The 23,338-nt window shown below is 34.3% G+C and overlaps 1 protein-coding gene across 7 annotated transcripts in view; it reads right to left on the bottom strand.

Moving 5' to 3' along the window:
* Positions 1-23,338, bottom strand: part of NLGN1 (neuroligin 1) — an 887,800-nt gene that overhangs the window by 520,257 nt on the left and 344,205 nt on the right. For 4 of the 7 annotated variants that reach the window (XM_030931988.1, XM_030931991.1, XM_030931989.1 and 1 more), the window contains one exon: positions 1,902-1,961. The exons of the other annotated variants lie outside the window; for them this stretch is intronic. In XM_030931988.1, the coding sequence (XP_030787848.1) occupies positions 1,902-1,961 (60 nt within the window). The remainder of the gene's footprint in view (positions 1-1,901; positions 1,962-23,338) is intronic. 7 annotated transcript variants of the gene reach the window in all.

Raw genomic sequence — 23,338 nt, forward strand, 5'->3', positions numbered from 1 at the left:
AATAGGTTCAGGTTTACATGGCCTAGCTGTGATTGCTCAGACTTATTTACTCTAAATAGGTAAATTCCTCACTTGATGCTGTTTTAACAAAAAGAAAAAAAATATTAAATAAGCAATCAAAATATTTTTAAAATAGGAAAATAATGTATTTTAACCCTTTGCCTAAATTGGGAAAATTTGGCCTTTACAAAGATACACATGAAGAAGTCCCGTATGCTTTCAGTATTATTTAGATAACAAATTCTAGGAGTTAAGGGTTTTCAAGGGGTTCAAAAAGTCCCAAAGCCTGAAAGTGGAAGTAGCCTTTTTATAGCTTTGAAGACAGTGACTAATGTTCTACAATGTCAAAAAATATCCTAAATATTTGAATACATCAAATTTCAAATAGTGTTTAAAGACACCAGAATTTGCATCTTCAGACTATAAGTTTATTTTTTGCTATTTAACATTCAGAATAATAACTCTTGGACAGCGATAATGATTTATTTCAAATATTAATGAATGCTTCGTGTTTAATCTTTAATCCACTGCTGGTGTGCGTGGTAAATAAATATTTAATCAAATGTCATACGTTTCATTTAATCAAAATAATTCTTACATATTTTAAAAATATTAACACCAAATATAATTTTTAAGTTCTCAATACTCCACCTCTATAATTTAATTATCTGTTGTGAATGACTTTATTAAATGTATATATGTCAATGAAAACAATGCAAATATTTTAGTAAAAATTTATTTACCCATAGTTCCCTTGCAACTCATGGAACAAACACTTCTGCTGGCCTGGTTGTAGGTTATTTTATTTTGGAAAACTTTTCTTACCACATTATTATTTTCATTATGAGATTTAATTTCTAGATTTCTGGCAATTACTTTGAAACCTGGGATTACAAAACATAACGAAATAAACAAACAAAAAACATAAGCTTTAATCCTGATTGGAACCAAAAAAGACGAGCTAACTTTAATAACCTGTAAAGGTACAGTGAAATCAGAAACGTCAAGCCAATCTAGGCAGTGAGTTCTTAGGTTTATAGAGTAAATCAGAATTGTATACCCAATGAAAGTTGTAAAAAGAAACAATCTTGATATTAATGAAGTAGAAAATATTGTATTGCTTATAGTTGCAATGTTTGAAAATCAGAATATTTTATTTGACAATCTGGAAATTATGTCTCTTTGAAATTAAAGAATACTCATTGAATCTTACCTAAGAAAATAGCTACAAACTCTATCAAAAGGACTATATGAGTCCAAAATATTTAAATGGCTGAACAATGTTTACTACAATTTTCTAAATAGTTGTAATGCCTGTTTTTATGCATACAATTTAATTGTATTTATGCGACATTTAAGCAAATCAACAGAAAACAGTATTTTTTCATCTAAAATATATTGCTCAAGAAACACTTTATATTAGCTTTCAGCTTGTCCTTCAGTTTATTGGGTGTCTGTGTTTTTTTAAAAACAAATATTGAATGTAAAAATGAAACACATTTTAAAATTCAGGAAAATATTTACACAGATTAGAAAACATGCAAAATGGGCACAGAGAGACTACAAGGGAGAGATTGTTAGTTCAAAGAAGGTGGACAAAATTCAGTCAAAATGTGGGATGAAACATATCAAAAGTCAGTTCAAGAAAACAACAAAAAAAAAATGCCCCTCTTTTTAAAACATTTTAATGGTTGGTATCAAAATGTAAAACTTAACATTCATTTTTTTAAAAAAATTAATACTCTATATTTGTATGTAACAACAAGCAAGAAGACAAAACACATCAAAAACAGGAATTAAAAACAACTCTTCAAAAAAAGACAAGAAGTAAAAAAATAGAAAGGGGTGGAAAAAGTGATTGAGGCCCTTGTCATGCAAATAGATTTGGTGAAAAAAAATACCTTCATCTTCAGCACCGTCATTATCACCTAAATCATCTGTCTGTTTCTTTGTAAGGGGACCTAGGATTGAGAACGGAGAAATGGAGGGAAAAAAAAAAGACAATTCAAGAATAAACAAGACTGAGGGGAAAAAATAAATATAAATACTAAAATTCTCAAGGATATTTCCAAAAAGAGTGGGGAAGTGGTCACATCATAATTGATTACCTATTTTCATTTATGAAAAAAATAATCCCTTTCCCCAAAATATCTCATAGAAGATTTGGGTTGTAAATATATCCAGTATAAAAAATACATTATGGCTTGAAACTCAAGTCATGAGCAAAGAAAATGTTTTTATTAAAAAAAAAAAACATTGCCTACAAAAAAGTAAACAGTTTTATTAGCCGAAAGAATTTTATTTATTCAGTGTCTTTTCTAAATTAATTGGTGGCGACATTAAAAAAAAGTAGGTCAAATTCATTCTTAAATTTGAGACAATATAATAACCTTAGAGAAGACAGAGATATGAATATTTTAAGTTGTTCTTTTTCTATTTTCTTCTTCTTTTTAAGAACATTAACATTTGGTTTTTACATATTTTTAATCCATAATTTTTCAAAACTGTGACTTTTTAAAATTACTTGTCATTACACAAATATTTCCCCATGTGTTTTCATTTAAATATTACTTGTGGATTTAAGACATTTGCAACCTGCACAAATGTATCACTAGATAGTTTCATCACTTCGCAGAGCAAAGGTTCGATCAGTAGAAGTCGGTGTTTAGCTATTAAGCTAGTTACCGAGTCACGACTTGTATTTCATAATCAATTTAGTAATATAATGGAATTATGCCTTAGTGCAGTTTCATGCTCAGTATAGTTATTTATAATAGGATCATGTTTGAGGAGAATAATTGTATTAAAACACTGTGAATGTTTAATAAGTGTTTTATTATACTTAATGCTAATTTGTAAGAATAAAGGAGCACACCAAAGGGGACGTCGAAGGGCATATGAAAGTAATTTTAAGTGTCACATAATTGACATACTCAGCACACAAAAAAGCAAGTGAAGTCCCACGTTCTTTTTTTGGTTCCACAACCATTTAATTTGTATGACATTTAATAATCCTCATGCAAAAAGCAGTCACTACAAACACAGGACACTCAAGTTAAAAGACAGCCAATCACATAGCAGTAAGCAAGAGAATTTTGTCATGCATAAAACAACAGTCATAGAAAAAAGAGGGAAAAGGGGACTGAAAGTCATGTACTGATTTCAATAACATAAATAGCAAAGAAGCAGGCATAAGCCTAAGCACACTTCATAGGGAAGGACTGTTAAACATTTTTACAAAAATTTCTAAGTCTTTTCCAAGATCATTATTCATTATATTTGTAATTCCAAAACTAAATTTACTATCATAACTCCCAAAGAATGAAAAACACAATCCCAGAAAACAGAAGGGAAAAAAAGGATATAATACAGTTATGTTTCATCAGCTCAGGGAGACAGCCTTGAAAAATAGTAATAACTGGTCAAAGATCAGAAGATTGGAAAGGCAGAAATGGATGAAGTAATTGAAGGGAAGTGGTCACATTGACTACTCTATGGAAAGGTCGTGGTTTCAAGGTCATTTCAAACACAGACAGGGAAATGGTAAACAATAAATTAAGTGATATACTTTTATAAACAGACCTGCAAGCAATTATTCCATTAACAGAAAACCTAGATAAAGCAATAATTTACATTAATTGACACTCGGTTGCAAGTTCACAGAAATCTACATTTCTTTAACATGACCCTGTTTAAATGCGAAAGGTACTCTTAGGATTATTTGACATTCACACACAACATAGTTACGTTTCTGAATACTATACATTTTTTAATTTAAATTTTAAAGTTGCCGAATCAGAATATTATATTTAAAATATTTCCAATTTCAAAGCATCCCTCAAAATATTAGACTTAAACAATTATATTTTCAAGCTTTTAGCTTTTCTGTAATTTCCTAAAGACTGCAAAAATATATATATTTTTCACATTTCTATTTTCTAGGCTGCTGTGTAGAAATTATGATTTTATTTACTGGTTAGCAACACAATTTAAATGCAGTGGCATTTATTGCTGCCAAAACCACTATCTACTTTCCAATTTTAGTTAAATTACTTAATTTGCTTAATTTGGGGCTATATTAAGAAATCATTAATGTGAGCTCAAAATTTTTTTCCTGAATCATTAGTTTGCTAATATTTGGAGGCATGTGTAAAACCTATCACAATTAAATCACTGTCTTCATTTTGTTCGGGACTCTATAAGATCTCTCTTTTGAATACGTCAGGTGGAATTGTCTTTCTTTCCCCTCCTAGGGTACCCAAGTCAATTTACATGATTTCTATGGGGAATCATTCAGCTTATATAGCCATCGAGCCAGTGCTTTCCATATACTTTACATGCATTTAGAACTGGCTAGCTCTTGGGCCTACATGAGTTGCAACAGTAAGAGAATTGTTGTCAAAATATCATCTTCCACTTCTTTGCATGTGGGACAAGGTTCTCAGTTGCTATTTGAGGGCATACGTAGAGAAGTCATGGACAGTATATACAGGGAGAGTTTTTCCGTGGATGCATGGTTGATGGATCAGTGTTTTTGTTTGTTAGTTTCATTTTGTTTGTTTGCTACCTTAGTGATTTTTACCTTCCTTACTTAGGAAACTGTGTGTCTCTTACCTGAGGTGAGATAATAATTGCATGCATACTTTGTATAGGACATCTTTTATTGTAATAAATCTGAATAATTCGAAACAAATACAAATATTGCTTCAGCATCATGGGGATGTGATTATCCCGGAGGAGGATTAAGTCCAGTTCTCACAATACACTTCATTTATTGATACTAAATAAAACGTTATTATTAGATGATAGTAAGTTTTCCTATAGTACGAATTACAGCAGTATTTTAGTGATTTCAGTACATCTGGGTGTTCTTAACCTCAATAATTTTTTACATATCTTATTTCTGAAGGTGCCCTAGGAAGAAGAGGGTTGGTAACAGTTTTGGGCAAAACTGATTATAAGAAGAAAGAAAACAGATTTCCTTTATCTCTATGCCTAAAGGCACTGAGAATAAATATCTACAGAGTTCAGGGCTGCAAACGGAGAAACTCCACACTGGCTTCTCAAGCCTCAGTGGGGTAAACATATGCTTGTGGATTACCAACAGATCCCTACATGATCTCTAGATTCCCTCTTCCCGTGCTGGAAACAAAACACCACCTCTGTCTAGAGCTCCCTTCTTTCCTAGGGCATCTGGCTGTCTGGCTCATTTTCCGTTTGTTCTAAACTGTTACAACTGATGTAATCACTGATGTTAAAACATTTTAAATAGAAAGAAAATATTGTAAAAGGTAATTGGCATTACTTTTTTATGAAAAGTAGGCAGTCACATATTACACATTTCCTATGTGTATTCCTGTAAATTGAGCAACATCATTTCCTCAAAGGGTAACATACATTCATCCTCCAAATAGAAATAACAGTTATTAACAACATTCTAACCACAGCTTACGTTTCTTTTAAACAACAAATACTGCATTTTCAATACACGCAGTTTAAATGGATATCTCAAAGCACCAAAATATAAAGCAAATGAGACCACTAAAACCAGTGTGTAGAAGTGATTTATTCTACCTTGAAACTCTATTGGGTCTGTCCTCCCTGAGGAACACACACATAACTCTCATTAGAGTTAATAGGAAAGTAGACCTCCTGTCATTTTGAAAGGGAGTGAGAATAATTACTATACTTTATATCTCCTATGGGCAATAAATAAATTCAGTGGTGAAACAACAGGACTAAGCAAGGTAAAGGGAATGCCTAACCATGAACTTTGAACTCATTTAATTCAAAAATAGTTCCTTTTCGATTAACATGAGCATAATTCAAAGCACGGGTTCTTGTAAAGGACGTGCAATGCATTCTTACATTTCAGAATCCGACCAGAGCCTTTTATTTTTTCAAAAAGGAGTAAAAATATCAGCATTTCTCTGTAGTTAACAGGAGAATAATTATGAGCTCTGAAATAATTACTATCCACCCATATTAATGCTGCTTTTTATCATTCCCTTTGATGAAAGGCTAATATACTTTGGGTCTCAAATACATTAGAAGTGATTATAAATTCCTTCATTACGAGTTCAATTCAGCAGAAATTATCCATATTTTGTGTCACACATATCTGCAAAAGGCAAGTAGGTTGCGGGTATGATTAGCTCCTGACTTAGAAAAGCTGGCCATAAGAAATGTGTCCTTCTCAAGGGAACAAGTCTCTGAATTTTTAAGGATTATTTAGAGCTTCTGGCTCCAGTGGTCCCACCATGATAGATGGAAAGCCCTGGCTAGTGATCTTGTTCCTTTCCCCTGTCCTCTTGACCCAGCAGTCTTTGAAGTAAACTTATTGTAAAGCATCCCTAAGGCCATTTCTACACAATGAGAGAATTTAAGATACTGCCATTGCTGTTCTGGAGCAATTGGAAGCAGGCTACATATTCTCAAGGTGTATTCTCTTGGGGTAAAATTTAGTTTATAAAACTTGAATAGAGGATATGAAAAAAATCTGTGTATTCTATATGGAGAACAATGCCAGAATTCAATGCATTTTAAGTAACAATAGGATTATATTATTATATTTGGATTTTTCAAACTGACAAACATTAAAAAAATGGTTTTAAGAAATTAGATATCATGACAGTTGTCATTACAAAGTGACTGAATTTTACCCATTGAAATTTAGTTAATTTAATATAACTAAAATGAGTACATACCTTTTGAGAGTACAGAAATGAGTAAAAGTGACTGATTTGGAATCATTCTTGCTAACTTGGTATTACTATATTTATTCCACAAAAAGTTATCACACTTTTAAAACTATTGATTTATGACTAGATATAAAGAAATCATAGCCAAAAAATAATTTGCTTTCTGGAAAATGTTTCAGTTAAAGGGGAATTACATTTTTGAGAATGTCATACATTTGTATAATGCTAAACTGAAAATATAATGCAAACCGCTCCAATGAGATATTGGAAGTGAACTTTGGAACACTTGATTATTTAAAAAAGAATCCATATCAGTGCAAATCTTGGTGGTGGTACTCTGTCATTCATGACAATGAGTGTCATTTAGGTGAGCTGCCTGTTTAGGCTAATGGCTCCTATGTGCACATGTTTTGGAAGGAAACAATTTCCAAGGGTCTGAAAGCAACAAACATACCCTATGTTTATTTTTGTGTTGGAAGAAGACACGTAAACACAAAATATATTCCTTTAGACAGTTTTTCAGAGGCAAGAGCACAACTTAAAACATAAAAAAAGGAGAATCTTATGTTAAAGTCAGGAAAGGGGAAAAGAGAATTTTTCTCTGGTCTAGTACATTGAGAAGAGCTCATTTGTATTTATTTAAAAAATAGTTTTTCTCCATAAATTACCTTGATTACATAACACTTTGATGCCAAAAGCAATTCCATCTAGAATAACAATGATAGCATCTGGGGAAGAAAGAATTTAAGTGGATAAAAAGTAAATAAAATAGGCTAACCCTTAACCTGAGCATCAGCAAATTTACAAAGCTCGTTATTTTTAACACTATATTTGTTTGATTTTTTTTAAGTGCAGATGCAGTATTTCTACAGCCTGAAGAATCTCAAACTGATGTTCCTTTTATTCTGGAGAAATGCTTCTGGATACTCTATAAACCCTTTCCCACTTTGTGAAGACACACTCTCCATTGCCCTGACTTTCCAAGTATTATCCAAAGTTGCACCTAGAGCAGGAGTCTTGTGAGGACACAAGTGCCACTAGACATCCAGAACTATTTCAATGAAGATGGGATTGGGATGGCATCAATAATCCAACCTCCCTGCCATGGTTTCAATGTTCTGTCATCCAGCTGTTTAACAAATATATGGTACATTAGGCACAAAGGATAAATGGAGGAGCAAAACAGGCAAGACAACTACATTCATGAAAATTAGATCTCAGCAAAGAGACATGAAGCAAATATACATACACATATACTTATAAATTGTGATAAGTGTCAAGGAAAAAGTCTTGGTGCAACGACATGTTATACAAGGTGACCTGGCTGAGTCTGGGAAGTCTTCAGTGACTAGGTGCAATGTGGCCTGAGGGCTGAAAGATGAGTAGACACCAGGCAGACAAAGGGCTGGGTATGAGGAGGTAGTGGGGAAAGAAGATTTCATGCCAAGAGAACAGCACATAGAAAGGCCCCCAAAGAGAGGAAGCCTGGAGGTCAGTGTGGCTGGCATACAAGGAGTAGAAAAGAGAGTGGTGGGTGATGAGGACGAACAGCCAGATAAGACTCAACTGGAACATGCAGCCCCTTCAGCTGGAGGATTTTTGTCTTAATCTTAAAAGCAATGGAAGCCATTTACAGGGTTTAAGCACACACTGATAAACTCTGCTCTGAGTCTTAAACACAAGAATCAAAAAGAGGCAAAATCATTCTCAGAAATATGACAGGGAATATTTTATACAGAAGCCTGCATTATGTTCTCAACAGACAAGAATAGCTTTATGGAAGTGAAATTAGATGATGAAAAAGGAGCCTCTGAGGTCTTATTCCATTTGTGTTTGCAAGTAAAATTAATGTCACCAAAAAGTAAAATTCAAGACTCTAGCACTTCTGAAATTTTATAAATATTTCTAAAGTTTTGATTAAATATGTATTTAAAGTTAAATTCACTTTGCCTGATAATTAACATGTTTTAATTAATGTTATATTTATACAAAGATACAATATTCTGCAACAATTTCTACTTGGATATTTCACCAACATCTCAGTACAACAAGGATGACCATTGTCTCCACCTTCAAAGCCCATTTTCCCTCCAACATAGGTCTTGCTTCAGAGGTGTAACCCTTCCCTCTGTCTCTAAACTCTAAATCTAGAAATAATATTTAACTATTCCCTCTTTCTTCCTTTGCTCTCATCATATTTCATCAGATTTCCCAGGGAAATCTCATTCCTGTCATTAAACACTCTCTATTGTTAGCCTAGTCAGTGGCCACCATTACCACACGATTGAATTATTATAGAAAGCTCTTGGTAGCTTCCACCATCATGCAGACTCTAGACTCTCTCCCAATCCATTTTGTATTCCATAGGTTTTTTGAAGTTGTAGTTATTAATAGTGGCAAACCCAAAGCGAAAAAAGATTTAATCATTGTAAATTAACATCAGCTAAAATGTGCACACATTCAATTCCTTCTGAGACTAAAATTGCAAGCACTCTAAGGGAACTAACAGGAACTTAAAAACCTAAAGTCTTACTTAGACATAGTGAATCTTGTACTGTGAATTTTAAAATAGCTAAAACAAGACAGATGAAAACTAAATATGGTTTAACACTAGTTTTGATGTTTTCAAAATTCATGAGCAAAAATAAGATATTTTCTATTCCAAATGGAAGCTAGTCATGTAAAATACATTTTTAAAAATGCAGTGCAGATTAATGTAATTTAAACATGACTTTCATTGTTTCAGTACTCTCCTTAAAAGTCTTTACTATTTCTTTATTCTTATTGTCATATACTAAATGCTCCAATCCAACCCATAAGACCCTCTTACTGTTTGCACATTTTATCTCTAAGTTCCATTGCTTTCCAAAATACATCTTTTTTTTTTTGTGAGTCTTGTGCTGTTGAACAAAACAGTGACTTCATCCTTAGACCTTGTGTGTTTTATTCCATATGTTTGATTCCTTCAAGTTCTTATTATAATCAGCTCACCTCAGAGAGGAGGAAAGGTGCTAGTGCAAACATGGAGAGTCTCCCCTAGAATAATGTGTAAGAACATTTATCGTGGAAAAGAAAGGAGTATTACTTTGTATTTTGGCCCAAAATGCTGTCTTCAGGATATGAATGAGAGAGAGAGTTCTCTACAGACCAACAAGACCTGACTATAAAAATATCTTAATTTTTTGGCATTACTAAATTTTATCTTCATAAACGAGACAAAAAGATTGAAGCAGTAATTATGAAGATCCTATTTTCTCAGTGGGTCTCTCTGGAAATAAGCCAGTGAAGGATGAGCTCTCTGACAGTGAGCGTCTATTCCCCTAAAATGACTTCTTAACAGTGTCTGGTCTCACACATGCCCCTCCTTGCTAAACATCTTTGATTCTCAGTGAAGCACAATTTCACTCTTTTCATACTTTCTGTGCTATTCCACATGAGTTGATCCTCTTTTACCATGCAGGATGGAGTATTTCGGGTACACAGTCTCTGCCCCTTTCTCCCTCTGCCTCTGTCTATCTCACATGATGCAATAAATGCTAAGCATATACTACATACTATGGAAACACTTGGAATCCAGTGGTCATGTGCCCAGATTCATAGAACACTAGAGCTAGAAATGACCCTACTGAGTGACTATGGAACTCCTCATTTCCCAGGTGGAGACGCAAAAGTAGAGTGTGTAACAGGTTTTGCCCAGGACTCACAGCTAGTCAGAAGCAGAGCTAGGTCTAGATCTCAGTTTTCCTCTCACCCAGTCTGGTTAGCTCCTATACAATAAGTCACATAGCAGTAAAGACAAGCAGAGAAAAGGAAAAATTGGGTGTGGGTGTAGCATAGGCCTGTTTTAAGCAAACTATAAATCAACTGATTTTTTATAATCATATTGGAAAGCCTTTAAAATCATACTGGATCAAAGTATGATTTAAAATCATACTTTAAATCATACTGGAAAGCCTTTAGCAATACCCTAAGCAACACTTTATCTAGATGCAATTGAAATTTAAATAAAAAAAGAAAAATATTTATTGAAGTGTCTTTAAAAGGAAAAAAAAAAAAAAAACAGAAGAAACTTTAAAACAAGCCAATGGATTTGAAAGGACAAAAGATCCTAGAGTTCAAACTAAATAAGTAATATCAGTTAAATTGGATAATTTTTCAGTAGTGGATATTATTAAATTGGGTGGTGTGTGGAATAAATATTAAAGCTTGGAAAAATTAAATAATTAACCAGATGTAATATAAGGGCAAGAGTAGCTAGGGCTAATGGACGGTCATACAGGCCAATGAGAGAGTGAAATGCTTGTACGGGTTGGTGAAAAACAACTGCCCAGAACTGTCAGAGTCCTTCTACTCAAGCACCCAAGTTGCTTTGGCTGGGCCCATTTCCCAGGATACACTTACTGTAGCATGATTAGGAAACTAAAGAGTTAATGTTTGGCACCGCTGGGGCTACCACACCAAGTCACAGTACGCTATGCAGTATCCTTTTTAACTACTGTAGACAACTTATATTTTTGTTATCACCTCTGAATTATTCTCAAAGATATTTCCAAATCTAGAAGTCTAAGACTGTAAAAGATATTTCCTAAATTATACATTAATACTAATTGATAATGTTTCTGTGTCATAAAGGGCTTAGAGACAGATATATACATAGGTTTGGATCTGGGGCTCTTTCATATACTAGTTGTGTAACCTTTGACATGTTTTCTAATCTCACAGCATCTCAGAAGACAATGCCATGCTCTTTAAAAAATATTGTGATAATAATTAAAAGTGCCTCCCACAAGGATTAGCATAGATAAGTTTAGTTAAATATTTGTTTTACCTTTCACCTCTTCTATCCATTACCTCAAAGTAAATCCTTAATACACACACACGTTCACACACAACCATACTCACACATGTACCTTCTGGTATGATATGCACTTTAAAAAGAAAAACTTTATAATTATGTTGTCTCCACTAAATTACCTGCCAGCTATATGACCTTGGTAGTGTTCTTATCCTCTCTATTATTAGTTTCTTTAAATGTAAATCAGAATAATACTTGCATAATAACATTTTCGTAGCAATTCAATATTCTGAACGTGAAATACCTAGTATAATGCCTGATCTGTAAAGAGAATACAATGAGAGTCATGATAATTATCACTGAATTGTGGGTGGTTGAGAAGGAATCTAGGGCTTAGAAAGATGACAAATTTGTCCAATATCCTCTATCTAATACACGGGAAGCCAGGATATGGACTCAGCTCTGTATTACTTTGGAATTCACACCATTCACACTATTCCGTGCAACCACTTTAGGGAGAATAATAGAATAGCAGTTTAAATCCAAGAGGAGTGCTTCACTGGGATACATACACACACACACATACATACATACATACATATATTTACACACCCACATATACACACATACACATACATATATATATATATTTCAAACTCTCTAACCACTCACGGTAAATCTGTTGCTCATTTATTACATGGCATAAGGTACATTGAAATGATGAAGAAAAAAATAAAAGAAACAATTATAAATGTGGGTGGAAGGTAGAGAGCAAGATGTGCCTTCTATGGTATGAGGAAAGAAAGGCATGGTTATGACAACAAAGGATTAAAAAAAGACATGGGTAGGGACTGTGCTCTGCAGAAGGAATGAAGCTCACAGGTGCCGTCCCCAAAAGAGATGCTGAGAAAGCAGAACTAAATTAGCTGCACGGAGGTGAGACAGTTGGGAAAAACATAGAAAATGTGTTCTATTCAAATACAAAAGTTTGAAGGTGAACTTTAGTTTATTGCTTAATCCCAGGAAGGATGGGTGGAGTGTGGACCACTGTACACTATGCCCAGACTGTGAAGCTGTGAGTCAGTTGCTCCCACAGTACACAGAGGCCTCACCAGCATGAGAGGGTTCATCCCTAAATTACAGATGCTAAATTCTGTAGTCAAAGAGCCCAAGTTATTAACAGAAGCCTTAGGTTCTAGTTTGAACTCTGCCTCTTACATGTTAGGTGATAATCCATATGACATTGTTCAAGTCATTTTCTATCTCTGAGGCTTCATTTCTTTGGCTGTAAAAAGGAAGAGACAATGTGTTCTATCCACCTTGGGAGATTGTGGTAGGATCAAATATGATGGTGTTTGTGAAAGCTCTGCAAAGCCTTTTCACGTGTAATGTGGGAGTTGAATGTCATACGTATTAAGTGAGCTGGAAATAGTGGGGACTACTAAAGAAAAGAAGTGTGGTCACAACCCAAAGGACTGGCTGTATTTGTATTTGTATTATTTTCTGGAAAAAAAGTGCATACACACTTCACACTTCTTTTTAATTAAAACTTTCTTTCCTTTTTGTTTTTGAGACGGAGTCTCACTCTGTCGCCCAGGCTGGAGTGCAGTGGCGAGATCTCAGCTCACTGCAACCTCTGCCTCCCGGGTTCAAGCGATTCTCTTTCCTCAGCCTCTTGAGTAGCTGGGACTACAGGTGTGCACCACCATTCCTGGCTAATTTTCTGTATTTTTTTTTTAGTAGAGACAGAGTTTCACCATATTGGCCAGGTTAGTCTCGAACTCCTGACCTCGTGATCCACCCGCCTCGGCCTCCCAAAGTGCTGGGATTACAGGCGTGAGCCACCATGCCCGGCCAAAATTCTTTCTTTCTTATTGGCTATGAAGAACACAGGTTCTGGAATCAGTTTTTTTTTTTTTTTTTTTTTTCCAGAATGGGGTCTTGCTATGTAATCCAGGCTCGATTATTGTAGTGGCTATTCACAGGGGTGATCATGGGTCACTACAGCCTCCAACCCCTGGGCTCAAGCGATCCTCCTCCCTCAGCCTCTCCAGCAGCTGGAACTACAAGCTCAAGCCACTGTATTCAGCTGGAGTAAGATTTCTCGATTTTGCTTCCTGACTCCACCACTCTATCTGCTTTTAGACTTTTGGCCAGTTACTTAACAACTCTAGTTCTTGAATTTTTTTTCATTAGTCAATTGGGAATAGAAATCATTTATGTCAATTTCATAGGGTCATTTATGAGATTAAAGGCCGTAATATATGTATAGCTCTTAGAATAGAGTCTGGTATATGTTGAGGACACAATAAATATTAAAAATTTTTACTACCACACAATAAATTAAAAACTAAAAAAAAAAAACAGGGTGACAATGGAACAGCTACAGTAGAAAATCAATTGATATTTTATGCTGCATTTTAAAAAGTGAAGGTTCTAAATGTATTTAATAATTTTTTTATCCATTTACTATTTAATATTTAGTCATTATACATTTGAAATCGATTACCAGCAAATGAAGATAAGATAAACTTTTTCTTTTTTTTCTTTTTTGCAAAATGTCAAGTCTGGGTTTATAGCATTAGAAAAAAATACAGAAAATTTAAAGGTAAAATGTCACAGAATTCTTTATTTCCATTGTAATAATACTCATTAAGGAGAAAATGGGCAGCTTTGGGACAAAGCTATATTTCTAAAATTTTATGCAGTTAAAAAGCCGATTTTTTTTATGGAAAATAAGAATGAGATTCTGGATGATGCTATATTTTTTAATTATTTGACTATTAAAATATTTTTGCTCATTAATCACCAGCCTCAATGTTCTAGCTCTATTTTCATAATCTATGATAATGTTTAAAAGGCATTTATGTTCACCAGCACTGCAAGAAGCAACTGCTTGAGCATAATTTCATTTACAATGCACCTTTGCTGTGATCAGCTCAAAAACATCGGAAACATTGTCACTGAAAGCCTACCTTCTATCTTGTGTATTACTTGTGTTTGGGAAACCCATGAGCAAATTAAAGTATTTGATCTTCAAAATATAAACATGCCATCTTAAAAGTCTTATCGAAGTATTTAATGGTTGCTGGATTACAGGAATCAATATGGGATAAGAGGCCTCATGCTTTATTGATTTCTCTCTCCTTATATTTTCATTCTTCCCTTTAAGCTACTAAAATGTCTCAGATCAAGCTACTTTTTGTGAGAGTCCAGAATAATAACATTTATCAAATATACCATATTTAATACTAATATTAACTACTGGCAGCCAAGATTTCCTTTGAAGAAAAATACCTTTACCAATATAAATGCTTTTCCATTTAGTCTCCAGTATTTCTACAAAAAAAAAAGTATATTTTTAAGAATATGTGGAAATCAGCTGGGCGCAGTGGCTCACACCTGTAATCCCAGCACTTTGGGAGGCCGAGGCGGGCGGATCACGAGGTCAGGAGATCGAGACCATCCTGGTTAACACAGTGAAACCCCGACTCTACTAAAAACACACACAAAAATTAGCCGGCCATGGTGGCGGCGCCTGTGGTCCCAGCTACTTGGGAGGCTGAGGCAGGAGAATGGCGTGAACCCGGGAGGCAGAGCTTGCAGTGAGCCGAGATTGCCCCACTGCACTCCAGCCTGGGCGACAGAGCCAGACTCCCTCTAAAAAAAAAAAAAAAAAAAGGAAAAGAAAAAGAAAAAAAAAATGTGGAAATCGCATTTGATTTTGTGAAATATTTCACATTTAAATAAACAGCCATATCCTGAATATCACAGACCTTTTATTTTAGTATAGAAAGATAGAAACAGCTGTATTAAAATTTAAAGTAATAAAAATATGCAATTGACTTCAGGCAAGAGATGTTTTTAAAACTTTGCACACGAATTAATGTTTGTAAATTTTAAATACACTAAGAGAAACTGCAATCTTGAGTACTCAGTGGTGAATTATTTGGGTAAATAAGTCTTATAAGGGAATAATAACTCCAGTATCTGTTTTCTTTTTTCTTTTCTTTTTTTCCTTTTTTTTTTTTTTTTTTTTTTTTTTGAGACGGAGTTTTGCTCTTGTTGCCCAGGCTGGAGTGACATGGTGCGATGTCGGTTCACTGCAACCTTAGCACCACCTCCCCTCCACTCTACCCCTCACCTGAGGTTCAAGTAATTCTCCTGCCTCAGCCTCCCAAGTAGCTGGGATTACAGGCGCCTGCCACCACACCCGGCTACTTTTTTGTATTTTTAGTAGAGACGGGGTTTCACCATGTTAGCCAGGATGGTCTTGATCTCCTGACCTCGTGATCCGCCCGTCTCAGCCTCCCAAAGTGCTGGGATTACAGGCTTGAGCCACTGCCCCCGGCCCAGAATAAAATCATTTTTAGATAAAACAATGAATCCAACCTGCAGTAATTTAGAACATATTTTTAGAAAAATCAAGGAATGTATTGTAAGCAAGATGTGGAAATTATCAAGATATATTGATGGGGAATAAATGCCAAAGAGTGGGAGAAATATGCTCACTAGAACATAATGAAATGAACAGAAGTAGAAAGACACAGTAAGAATGAGGCACCATGATCCAAGGGTGATGGCGCCTTCTGTGACCTGGGAAACAAGGAATTCTTGGCCTCCTGCCGAGTGCAAAAGCCAGGGAAGCGGGGCAGCTTTTGAATTATTATTATAGCCAGAAATAAAGTCTGATTCTTATTGTTGTCAGACTATGGGTATCTATGTCTGTCTTGTTATGTGTGTGTATGTCTATGTTTGTGTGCATAAATGTCATTTCTGCCTCTGTCTATATATTTTTTTGTGTGTGTTAATGTGTGTTTTCTTTTGTCTAGTTTAACATGTTTCATTCTTCCCATGTGGAGACTCAGACCATTCACTTTGTTTTCTGTGCATATGTCTCTGTATGTATAAGACTGCCTAATTGTGTCTTGCTGATGTTTATTTGCGTGCCTTGCTCTGCCTTGTTTATCTCTGTGGCCAGATGTATGCTTCTACAATGTTTTCTATCTGTTGTGTGTATTTACAAATCTTCTTTTATGAGTCTCTCTTCTTCTTCAGAATGTCTTTGACACCATGTGATCCCTCTGTATGCCTGTGTTCCTTTCTGATCATATCACAGTGTCAAAGTGTCTATAGTGGCTGTCTCTGACTTTGGGTTTCTGAAGGTGTCTTTCTCTCTTTCTGTTTCTCTCTCCTCTCTCTGTCTCTCACTCTCTCTGTCTTTCTCTCTGTCTGCCTTTCTGTCTCTGTCTCTGCGTCTCGCTCTCTGTCTCTAGGTACGGTCTGTGTGTGTGCATCTTTCTTTCTCCTATTGATATAGGAATCATGGGGTAGGTATCTCAGTGTGGCCACTTCCCTCTGTATGTCCCTGTTGAGCGTGCCTGTGGGACAGGAGGCAGATAAAAGAAGCTCTCGTGATCTATATCCTCTCTCAGACCCAGTCTGTCGATGAAAATACTCCCGGAAATTATCTAGTCCTTTGTGGCTTCCAGACAGAATACAACTACCATTTTCCATGGACGGGATGTTAATATTCACCTTCCTTATTTTTCAACATATTCTGTTGAAACTCAAGTTTTACACTTAGAATATCTATTCTATAATCTTAGTCTCTAAGGCTTATTTCCTCAAGTGAAAATGTAGACAAAAGCAACTTATTGTCAATTGGTGTGAAAATTATAGATGTAAAGTTCTGAGTACATTACCTAGCACATAATCAGTGCTCCATACATTTTATGACTCCTATCAGTGCATATTTATTAGTGCTAAAATTTTATTGAAAAGTTAAATTCCTCTAGGGAAACGTGCTACATAATCAAACATTTTACACAGATTATTTTAGACAAAGTTTCTACCTTTAAGAAACATTACCAGAACACTATAAAACAGATCTTCGAAAAACATTGTGACATGCTTGTAATCCCAGCACTTTGGGAGGCTGAGGTGGGCAGACCACTTGAGGTCAGGAATTCGAGACCAGCCTGGCCAAGATGGTGAAACCCTGTCTCCACCAAAAATACAAATATTAGCCCAGCAGGGTCGTGGATACCTGTAATCCCAACAACTCAGGAGGCTGAGGCTGGAGAATCGCTGAATCCCGTGAGGCAGAGGTTGCAGTGAGCCAAGATCGTGCCACTGCACTCCAGCCTGGGCGACAGAGCAAGATTCCATCTCAAAAAACAAACGAAGGAATGAAAAACATTATGACAACTTTTTTGAATGTAAAATACACTAGAACATGTTTCCATACTTTCAGTGAGTGGCCTATGGCACTAATCCAATAACTCTGGATTATGCACAATCTTAGATCAATTAAAATATAGCTCAGAATGACATCTAGGGCATGAGAAAATCAGCTGCAACCTCCCCATCTGGAGCAGGTGAAGACACTGAGGCCAGGGAGAGTGAAAGTCTCAGTAACTTGTTCCAAGTTACAGGCCACAGTAGTAAATCTGCTACAAAAACCTCATGCTCCTCGGGTTTACAGCCAATGTTTTCACAGCATTTTGCTGCCTCAACTATGGATTTTTCAACGTTTTTCTCAAATGTAATGGTATCTTTTTAATATGTAATTCATTCACAAAGTTGAGAAATCCAAACAATAAAAACCAAAGTATGGTAAAAAATCATGCTTCTCCTTCATCCACCCTTACCTTCCCTGTTCCTACCTCTCATCCCCAATCCTATGATAGCCACTCTTTGTTTCTGTGTGTGTCCTTTCCATGTCCTCTATGTAAAATGAAGGATATTATTTCTGTAGACATTAGCGATTATAAATTATACATATATATTTATCTACTCCTTCTCTTTCATAAAAGACAGCTTTTTGTATTCGCTGTTTTGCACATTGGAGATCTTTTTGTATTAGTATACGTATTAGTATATACATTTTTATACCTGTTGAGTGATTTCAGATTTCTTTCAAAGAAACTTAATTAGCTGTAAGTACTTAAAGTGGGGGTGGGAGGAATGAAGCACAAAAAGCAAGGTGATAAGATATGAGGACATAGTTTGAAAAATTCTCATGCCATTTTTAAATCATGGGTGGTAAGAACAATGCCAAATAAAAAGGTAAGCTTTGAGTACACAATAAAATTTGCCTGGCCACACATGTTCCCTTTCCTGTTCTCCCGGGGGCTGCCCAAGGCATGGAGTGAATAGATAAAATACCTACAGTTATTTTACTATTTTCTCCCAAGAGCAAAAGTCCATAAACTACAAACATTCATAAAATTGAACTTTTATTGAGGAATTGAGCTTTTTGAAAATAGTGCTCAAAACTAGCATATTATCAGTTTACCAAAACATAACACACACACATGCATGTGCTTGTTTTTTCTTGTAACAACATTTTTATGGTTTTATGGTAAAAGTATCTTGAGGAGAGATTTTTTTTCTGTTTTACTATATTTACATTACCCACTGCCTTTACTGGATTTCAATTAATTTGCTGATCTATGTTTTTTCCAGGAATTAATATCTGAGTGCCTGTGTGCCTGTCAGGAATGTTGTGAGATGTTGTATGTACTTTTCCTGCTTAGCACTTTCAACACCCGATCTTTCCCAAATTGACCATAGCAACATTATTAGATTTCATGTCTAATTTGCCCTATTCCTCCCCTATCCCCAATATACCCTAGACAAAGAAAACTGAAAAGAGACACTTCCAAAGCTCTCCCAACAGCTTTGGTGAGACCCACAGGGACACTTTCAATAAAAGTAACTAAAACGCAAGGAGAAACAAATTGATCTACTCTACCTTGCATGTTCTTCAGTGGGATCTCAACCTTCCCTTAAATCTTAAACCAAATACAGCTTAATAAAAAAATTACTGAAAGGTTTTCCATGATTGAGGCATATAACATTGACCAGTTTGAGCTAATAGTTTATGACTCTACCAAGAGTACCAGTGCCTCATATACTTTAAGTTTAAAAAATATTTCATCTTTTTCAAAACACATCAACATACATTGCTTCAGTGGATTCTCCTGACCACCTCGTATGTCAAGGGCTAATGTGCCTTTTAAAAGATATATTTGTCTTACAAATCCAATTACTGAGACATGGGAAATTAACCCCTCCTATCCGAAGTGATATCACTAACTAGTGGGGGCAACTCCTGTGTCCATGTCCCCATTCAATACGTTTCATGGAGATCAACCAAACCTATCCTCAGATTTTAAATTGAACGACTGGCTTTGACAACAATGTATCCATTAAGTCAAAAATGGGTATGATAAAAGCCAAAATGCTAACTAAAATGCCCATCAAAGTTAATCTATAACAGTGAACAAATTCAATTTTTGTATATTTATTAAAATGAATTAAGTAGATGCATATGTTCTGATATTTAGTTATCTAAAACGTAGGATTAAGAGAAAAAGGCAAATTTCAGAATAATCTGAAAAGTATCATCCTATTTGCATAGAAAAAAGTATTAGCCATATTATGTTTAAATACACATAGCTATTTCCTGGAAGGATATCCAATAAACTATTTTAAATGCTTTTTCTCTAGGGTATGAGTACAGTGATATAGAGAAATGGGTTGGATTTTTACTTTTTCACTTACATGTTCTTCAATATTTTCATTTTTAAAAACCATGGACATATATTATTTTTATCATTAAAATATGTGATCAGAATTTTTAACTTGCTGTTTAACATTGAAAAAACCAAGTAAATACTCTGGGCACACCCTTAAATGTCTGCTTCTCTTGGATTGCTGCTTGATCTACAAACAACCTTATTTGTGCACACATCTCTACTGACTTTTAGAATAAATATTTAATTTCTTTAACTAATTATAATACTCTACTGGAATAAATGAATTGGAATTTTACCTCATCAATAAAACAACTGCTCAGAATAACATTATGGTTGGATTAGCAAAATGCATGTTATTATCTTGATTGCTAGTACCTGTGGCATTGAAGGTGTAGATGGTCAATTTAAGTGTGTGCATGAAACATTATTTGAAACTTTAAAGTCTTCCAGTTATTTGTACTTGTAGCAATTATTTCAGCTGATAAACTATTGAGTCTTACTTGAGATTCATGTTTTGAACATAACTAACATTTTTAACACATTTATCACCCCACTGAGCATATATATGTATACTGACCATATACAAGTACATGTATGCATGTAGTTATATATCATAGAGAAAAACATATGCATCATCATTAAATACATGAACCAAGTGACAGCAGTAGCAACTGTAGATTAATAATCTTTAATTCACATTGTTATGTATGGAAGTGAGAAGCATTGCAGCATGAATTAAGGATAAAGTGTCAACTTTAAGTTTAAATATGGACATTTCAAAGAACAAATTATATATTCCATGGGCAGCCATCTAGAAAATGCATAGCTTTTTATGCATGTAATTTGGAAATTTTATTCATGTATTTTAATTCTCTGACTCACAGACCTTGTAGGTAAATGGGTAACACTTTCTGGCAAAAGACAACTGACAGAATTGGAAAAAAGGGATAAAGGAAGTTGTAAAATGAAGAGTTAATGTATGAACTTTTTATATAATCTTGCAACAATAGCAGTTGATGAGGGGAAACTAGTAAAATATTTTTTATTATTTTACACTATATTCTGCCACTCATCTTTAAGGCCTGTTACCCAGTGCGTGGGACTTATACTGTCAGATTTGTAGCTGACAACTTTCCTCAAAATCCACTTATCCGAAAAATAGTTTGATTTTCTCATTTTTTGGTAATATCTAGGTTTATCCTGTGTTCCATAGTAGTTAGTTCAAACCATATTAACATTAGGTCTTTGTCCCACTGCTTTCAGTTGGGTTGATGCTTGTCCAATTTCTACAATAGACTTTAAATATCAGGCCAACTTTGTCTTCGTATCTGAGATCGTGGCCCAGGATTTGACGTAGTTTAGAACTCAATAAAATTTTGTTAAATAAATAAGGGGAGAATAAAAACTATGAAGAAAAATGACTTGAATAAAAACGTAACCCTCCACTTATTCTCCATGTCTTCTAATGATTCAGCCAAATATCTTCCACCCATATATTCACAGTTATCATCTGATATAAAAATAATTGATATTCAGAATTTTGGTCCTGAGGGATTTAAGAGGAATAAGAGGAAAATAAATATAAAACAAAAAATGCAGTCTATGTTCAATACTGTGCGCTCACTAAGAAAAATCAAATATTACTTCCTAGAAATAATATTTAAAAGTGTTAAATTAAAGTAAAATTTTGAGCTAATATCTAGTTAATCAGATACTCAATCTCAAGGTTGTTTAGCTTATCAAAATACCAGTTTTTCTGCAATGCAACTATTTACTTCTACAGATTTGCATATAAAATATATTAAGCACAATGAACTCTAATTTTAGGAATGTTCTTATTCTTTAAAGTATTTCATATTTTAATGAACAAAACATTAAATATGACTCTATATCACTTATTTATTACAACAGGGATGCATTACATATCCCAATTAAATTGAATAACTCCGTACTTACATTTACTCTGTAAGAAAAATTTTACCACTGTAAATTAGTTAAATGATATCACAACCTTCTGTCATATCAATTAATTACTCATATTATTTTTTGTAATATGTCATCCAGAATTCTACGTTTGTTTCTATATTCGAAGAACATGAAATGATTTAATTTTCTTACTGAAAAAAATTAACTGTCAGTTAAAAAGAAATTTTCATGCATTTTTGGAACATTAACTTTATTGTTAAGAAAGAAAAGACTGAGAGCCAAAATCTGCTCAATAACTACATTTTGCTTTCATAGAAATTATGAAGGTTTAATATCATCTTTGTGTAGCAATTTTAAAGTGGAAAAAGAGAAGCAGATATTAGTAGATAATAATGGCAAAAATTCATTTTTAAGAGCAATGTACTAAATTCTTCATTATTTTTTAGGGAAAATCTGGCAAGTTTATTGGCTTTCCTCTGCCCTTATCTTCTGCCAGCAAGAGCCATCTGTAACAAGATGGAAACATTGGCACATGCAAAAAATTCACTTCTATTTCCTAAAACCGTCGCCTAATAAATTCTGCTGTAAATTATTCAAGACTCTTTTCCTTTAAAAAAAAAAATTAACAATGGTAGAAATACTGAAGTACTTCATTTGGTTAATTTATAAATTTCAACTAAAAAAGAGGTCTCCAAAGCCAGAAAAGATAAAGTAGCTGCCACAAACAAGACATTTATATTTGTCAATGTAAGTATATAATTATACACAATGAAAAAAAAAGTATTTTTTTTAGAAAACAGACACTAAAGAAATTGTGTGTTATCTTAAATTGTACCTTAACAACCTCAATTTGTCAGAAATGACCTTGCAGGTACCAAGGATGAACTTTAACACTTTAAGTGAAAAGTGAATTTGATGAATGCTTCACTGGGTTGTAGTATTTAAGGAATATACTATAACAAAAGTGAATCACCTTTATATAGTGAAGTACTGATTGTTTAACACAATGATTATTATCATTATCAGTCATAAACGTGCTAGATTTTTAAATGAATGGAATAGATACTTGGGAAATTTGTATGAGCCTTTTCAGACCAGCATGGAGTTTGGAAAAGAATAGAAAACTTTTCAAAAGCAGTCATTTCCTGAAATTGGTATTTCAAGGAGATATCTGCACTCCCATGTTTATTCTGGCACTATTCACAACAGGCAAGATATGAAATCAGCCTAAGTGACCATCAAGGGATGAATGGATTTCTAAAAATGGGATGGATAGATAGATAGATAGATAGATAGATGATAGATTGATGATAGATAGATAGAATGAATACATTCTGGTCTTCTATTACACAGTAGGCTGACTATTGTTA

This window comes from Rhinopithecus roxellana, chromosome 1 (assembly GCF_007565055.1).
Source record: "Rhinopithecus roxellana isolate Shanxi Qingling chromosome 1, ASM756505v1, whole genome shotgun sequence".
Taxonomy (NCBI): Eukaryota; Metazoa; Chordata; class Mammalia; order Primates; family Cercopithecidae; genus Rhinopithecus; species Rhinopithecus roxellana.